Genomic DNA, 6,005 nt, shown 5'->3' on the forward strand with positions numbered 1-6,005 from the left:
CTTAGATTTCCGCTTCGATTTCTTCTTACTAGCATTGATAATGTCAAACTCCATTTCAGGATCAGGTTCTACGGAACGACCAGGTGCCTTTTCCGCTTCAACTTGCGCTTCGGGTTCCAGCTCCGGATCAGGTCCACGTTCAAAGTTATCATTTTTCAAGGCAGCATCCTTGGCAGCTTTCTTCGCCTTTTTCTTCGCTCTCTTCGACTGCTTGGATTCTTCAGAAAAGTTCCCTGGCATGGAACGTCGGTCTTGACCCTCTGCAGTGGATTCATCCTGGTCGGTTCTAGATGGCTTTTCCGTCTCTTCGGATTCGCCCCGTTCCACGTCCTGCTGGACACTGTACGAAACAGGATCAGTCGCAGAAATGGATTTGTTGGGATCAGTGACGGGGTCGTCTTGTTTTACAGATCTCCTATCATCATCACGATCATCGACATCGGCAAAAACAGTCTCCCGATCTTCCTCTTTACCATTGACTTCATCTAAATGGCGCGGCGATCCGTCCTCAGCATCATAGAATTCGTTATCATCCACTGTATCATAATTTCTGGAAGGTTTGTCAGTCGTTGGGGTGGTATGTACAGACCCTCCCGCTTCTGCAAGAGGAGATTCTAAAATCTCAAACTCCTTCCGCTCCTCTGCGAGTGGATCAAGTAGGGCAACTGATTCAAATGGGGGCTTCTCCGCAGATTTAGAGGCTTCATCACGGCCCTGAGATTCCCGCTGAGCTGCCGTATCATTCTTCTGCTTCTCCTTCTTCGAGAGTTTTGCCGGCTTCTCATCACTCCCCTCGGCTACTTCAGCAGTAGTCGTAATGAAACCAGCGTCTATTACCTTCCCACTGCGTTCCAGAATCTCTCCTCTATCGCCGCCAGTATCCTCGGGGAGCTCATCAACAACAACCGCCCCGGTGCTTCCCTCAGTTTTCAAGCCATCATCATCAGAATGCCCCACCTCCCCACCCTCAACGTATCCGAAGGTCATAGTAGTATACTTCCCACCACCAGGAGGGCTACCCCGTCGTTCTAGAATCGCCCCTGCAATCGGGGAAGCAAAAAAGCCCTCCTCCTCTGATCCAGGTGGCGAGTCGCGTTGGTGGTACGTGGGATCCTCCGTGACAAGAGCGGAACTGAAGCCTGCCAGCGTCGCTCCAGCAGCGAGCGTTGCAGCGAATTCGAAATCGTTTCCAAAGCCACCGGGAATGTGCCCGTGCCGCGGTATTTCCTCATCGACGGAGTCATCTTCAACTTCAGTCACAACACTGGGCGGTTGTTCATTCAGTTCTTCTTCAAGCGGTTTCGTTGCACTATCGTCCCTTTCTTCATGTGGTTGTGGTTGTGGCAAGGCTGATGTTGTTAACTCAGGATCGTGCAGCGTGTCCGCAGCTTTAACATGTTCAGAGATGATATCCGCAGCGTCAATCTCACGGACACACTTGTCATCCATATCGATAACAGGATCGCCAATTCGAGACGGGGAAATGTCACGCTGCGAATCCGAAAGATCCTTAGGTGGTATAGGTGGTGGCCATCCGCCCTTCTCGTCAACGACAGATGGTGCAATACTCGGTGGCGGCGTAGGCGTTATTAAATTAAGGCGAGGAACAGGCCAGGGAAGATTAATTTCAGGCACCCCCTGTTCCGCCAACATAGCCGCCATTTCCCTCTCGAGTCGGACACTCCGCGGTTCGATGAGAACGACATTAGGACTAGGTGGGCACGAAGACTCTACGTCCGAAGTGGAATGGGTAGAATGCTCATCACCGCTAGATCGTACGTCTGGTGGGACGAAGTATTCTGCATAATTGTCATAAACAGGCGATGACCTAACGCGATCAGCTGCTCTTTTCGCAAGGCGAATCTTCGTCGTTGGGATGTCTTTGATATCAAAATCAGGCTCGGTGCTGACAACGCTATTGATCTTATCGTTGCCCTCTTCAATGGGCCCGGCAACAGGTTCAAACCAGTCCCCTTCCTTATCTTCCTCAATCTCCTGCTCTCTCTCACCGGCGTACCCGCGCCTCTCCTTCCTCCTCTTTTCCCGCCGTTCCTGATGTCGCTTCCTCTCATCCAATTCACTTACCAAGGACGTGATAGCCGCAGTACCAGCCACAGCCGCAACAGGGGAAACCCAGGATGAACTAGACGCTTCAGTCACATCGCTACGTCTACCACTTGAAGTCGATTCACGAGATTTCCTATCCACATTCTCACGCTGGCGCTCATGCTCACGGCTCTGTTCCCATTCCACACTACGATCTTCGTCGTCCCTATCCATCCTTTCTTTCTCCGCCAGCACATGTAATTCCATTGCACGCCGTCTAGCTTCCTTTTCCTCCTCATACCGCAACTGCTGGCGCTCTTTATCCTCCTGCTCCTTTGTAAGATCAAATTGAACTTGAGACATAGTACTACGCCTGGGTTGTTTTGGCCTAGGGCTTCCATCGCGCGCGTGCGAAATTATAGGCGAAGAGTCTCTTCTGCGGGAACTAAGATGCCGTCCTCCACTGCGTGGCGGGGAATGGTTGTTACCATTGTCAACGTAGTAGCCAGCGTCCCTTGATGATTTCTCCATTAATGGAGCAATTCCGTGTCTGATTTTCGATTCGGGGATAGGTACATGACGATCGTCGTATTCATCAAAAGATCCCGGGAAGGCAAGTTGACCTCCGATTGGAACATTGTAGGATTGAGCTAGTTCAGCCTGCGATGTGTAAAGTGCTTGAGATAAGGGGACAATTGGTTGAGGATGTTGGATGTGAGCGGGGCCAGGTGCCCGGGCCATTAACGGGGGTGCTTGTGGTTGAATGTCTGGTGGAGAAGAATAGTTTTGGTTTTCCACGTCATATAACGATGGGTTTTGCGTGGGTGTTGGGAAAACATTTTGCGTTGACGGCAAGCTGCCCACGCTGCTAGGGGTCTGATGTGGCGGATACCCAGCCGTGGACTGTTGAGGGTACCGCCCCAAGTCCAGAGGCTGGTCATAATACTTTGTAGATTTTGAACTCTTTTTCTTGCCGCCCCACCTCCAACCCCATTTAGAGGTACCCGAGTCGGACGAGAGAGATGGCGCCGCACGTCCACCATATGCCAACGCAGAATCCACACTAGACGGGGAAGATTCATCGGATACGGATTCCCACCCATCATCATCAGTCCGCTCAGAAATGCCGATAGGCTTAGGATCACGCCCATAGATCGAATGCGGTGATTGGGAGCTGCTGGCAGAAGAATGGCGGTCGCGTCTGCGTCTCCCCTTAATATGCGAAGCCGTTGCCGCAAGGCCCACGGCTGTCGCTCCTAGTCCAAGGAGTGCCGCATCAACATCGTGGTCATCCGTACGATTTTTTGATTGGGATTTACTTTTTGCAGATCGTGGTGATTTGATATATCCCGTCCCGAAGGCCAGATCAGCATCATCGGATGAGGACGAAAACGAAGACGCGGATGATCCTTCAGAGGAAGAGAAAGAGAAGCTAAAAAATCCTTTTGCCTTCTTTTTTCTTTTCGCCTTCTTACCATCCACCTTCGCATACAACTTTGGTCTCTTTTCTGATGGTGCACTGAAGAAAGATGTGAGTCCAGCCAGACCAGGTTTACTATGGTTGCGAGAAATATCAATTGTGGATCCACTCGATGAAGAATATCGGCTGCCGCGGGATTTCATAGAGGATCTGGTGTGGCTCATATTTGATCCAGATGATATGACGGATGCAGCACCGGCAGCAGTGGCTGCTGTTCTCAACCCGGAATGTCTCTCCTCACGAGACCTAGATCGGGAACGCGATCGTGATCGGAATTTTGGTCGACCGTTCCCGTGGAGGGATGTTTCATATGAACCACTATGCCAACTTGCATCATCCTTTCGGTGTCGCGAGTCAAGTCCCATCGGAGAGCGACTGCGAATAGAGTAATTTGCAGGTGACTCAGACGAACGATTCTTCTTCCCTAGAGATGAAGCGCTAGTACTTGTCGTAAAACTATCAGGTCGCTCAGAATGAATACTGTTTAGATCATGAAACTCTTTTTTGCTTCCGTCAGAAAGAAGTGACTTAGTAATATAACCAGCAAGGCCGGCGGCAAGCCAAGATTTCTTGTTAGACTTTGTACGACGGCTCTCGTCACCAGATGATGAGGGATATCTGCTCAACTTTTCCACTCTAGATTGTCTACCACGGTACTCATCAGAATACCTAAGTCTGGCAGGGCGGTGTTTACGCGGCGCATCCCTTGAAGTAGTTCCCGGTTCGAAGCAATATTTGCAAATACCGGTGTATTCGGAGTATTCCTCATACTGGGCGACAGCCTCTGAGTCTTTCCAGAAATTTACAAACTTTCTAAATGGACCATGCTGGCGTTGGTGGTAGGCTAAGGAACCTGGTTGATATGGCTGGGCCGTTTGAAAGGGTTGCTGGTGTACGATACCAGAGTACATGCTGGGTCTCTGCGGGGAGACAGTCGTTTGGCTTGTCGCTGCGGCATATCCTGCGGCAGCGCCCAGTGCGGCGGCACCTACAATAGGCATGGAATGGTGCTTGTTTGGTTTTGGTGGGCGTCCACCATTGAACGGAGGATTGTCTGGCTGCTGGGCGGGATGCAGTGTTGATTCGTGGTGAGGAGAAAACGGTGGGGAAGTAGAGTGGTGTTCATTGGAACTTCCCATCAATGAACTGATTCCGTAAGTTGCAGCTGCCCCTGCTACTCCCGCAACAGCGACTGACGGTTTTCCTGGCCCTCCCGGCTTGGATGGTTTGGATGGTTTAGGGGGTCTGTCCGGCAGAAGATCGGCAGGAAAACCGGGGCCATCGGTATGTTGCTGCTGTTGATTAGTAGCTTCTGGTGAAGAATCGCCGTAGAAGTCGGCCGCATGACCCACTTGTCCCATAGACGATGGTTCAGCGGGGGGATTTGGCGTTGCTGACGCAGCCATCAAATGTGGTTCAGCTCCAACAATGAGGGATGGCGGATTGGGTCTCAGGCCAGGCTGGGTCGCTACAGACTCCCCTTGGTCCCCATAATATTCCGCTGCCTCACCTAGATCTGGGGCTGGAATTGGAACCGTTGGATCCGCTGGTGGCGGGCCGGCCGGGAACTGTTGAGGTGGGTATGGAGAAGCGTGCGAAACAGACATTTGATGGGTATCTAACGGTCCGGTTCCGGGCGCTGCACCAGGAAAGGTATTGTCATGTTGCATGGGAAATTGCATAAATCCAGGCTGAGAGATTTCCGTCACAAACCCTTGATCTCCAGGTGATGACATAGTGCCATCTCGACTACGGGAGTAGTCATTTGGATTGTTAACAATGACTTCAGACCTAGGTCGCCGGTGCGAATGTGGCTTGATATCCCTTTCACGTTCCCTCTCTCTCCTATACCTTCGATCAGCTCGATCAGCGCTCCTGGACCGCTCGCGACGAGTATTGGGTGCATCGAAGCGCCCATCATGGTCGCGCCCATGTTCTGGCCTCAGCACAGAGCCATCATAGTCCTCCTGGGTTCTCCCCGTTGGATCAGCTGTTGCATAGCTAGACGCCGTTGATCTAGCGGTGCTATCGCGACCATTTCTGGCAGGGGAATGGGCGGATGAAGCAGGGGCGTGATGGTCATCTACGTTTACTCGACCAATTCCTCGATCGTCACCTCGGGAAGTGTGAGGAGTAGTAGTGGAAGACGACTTGCGCCTGGAGCTTGAAGAAGAAGAGGGGTGGTCGTGGTCACCTCTGCGACGGCGGGGAGAAGACGAAGAAATGGTGGAAACGTCATCAGAGTCTCTCTGACGGCGGCGGGACTTGGAGGAGCTGGTAGAGGAGACTGGAGGATCGGTAGCCTTTCCGAGCAGGCTGCGCAGCATTATGAAAGAGTGGTGAGTATCATGTCAGTAGGGATTGAGTAAGTTAAAGTGATATTTGGAGTATCGTAGATCCAGAAGATATGGTAGATATGGTTATATATGTCCTCATAGCAGGTGGTTGTTGTTGTTTGTTGTTTACCAGGGAAGCATTT

At 51.6% G+C, this 6,005-nt stretch overlaps 1 protein-coding gene across 1 annotated transcript; it reads right to left on the reverse strand.

The window, feature by feature from the left end:
* Positions 1-155: 155 nt before the first annotated feature.
* Positions 156-5,853, reverse strand: HCAG_07402 (predicted protein; the record flags this gene model as incomplete). Its single annotated transcript, XM_001537930.1, has 4 exons — positions 156-340; positions 474-1,668; positions 1,780-2,052; positions 2,086-5,853. 4 exons carry the CDS (start codon positions 5,851-5,853, stop codon positions 156-158), a joined length of 5,421 nt encoding a protein of 1,806 aa, XP_001537980.1.
* Between the last annotated feature and the right edge of the window lie 152 nt (positions 5,854-6,005).

The sequence above is a fragment of the Histoplasma capsulatum genome, genomic scaffold (genome assembly GCF_000149585.1).
Source record: "Histoplasma capsulatum NAm1 scaffold_8 genomic scaffold, whole genome shotgun sequence".
Lineage (NCBI taxonomy): Eukaryota > Fungi > Ascomycota > Eurotiomycetes > Onygenales > Ajellomycetaceae > Histoplasma > Histoplasma mississippiense.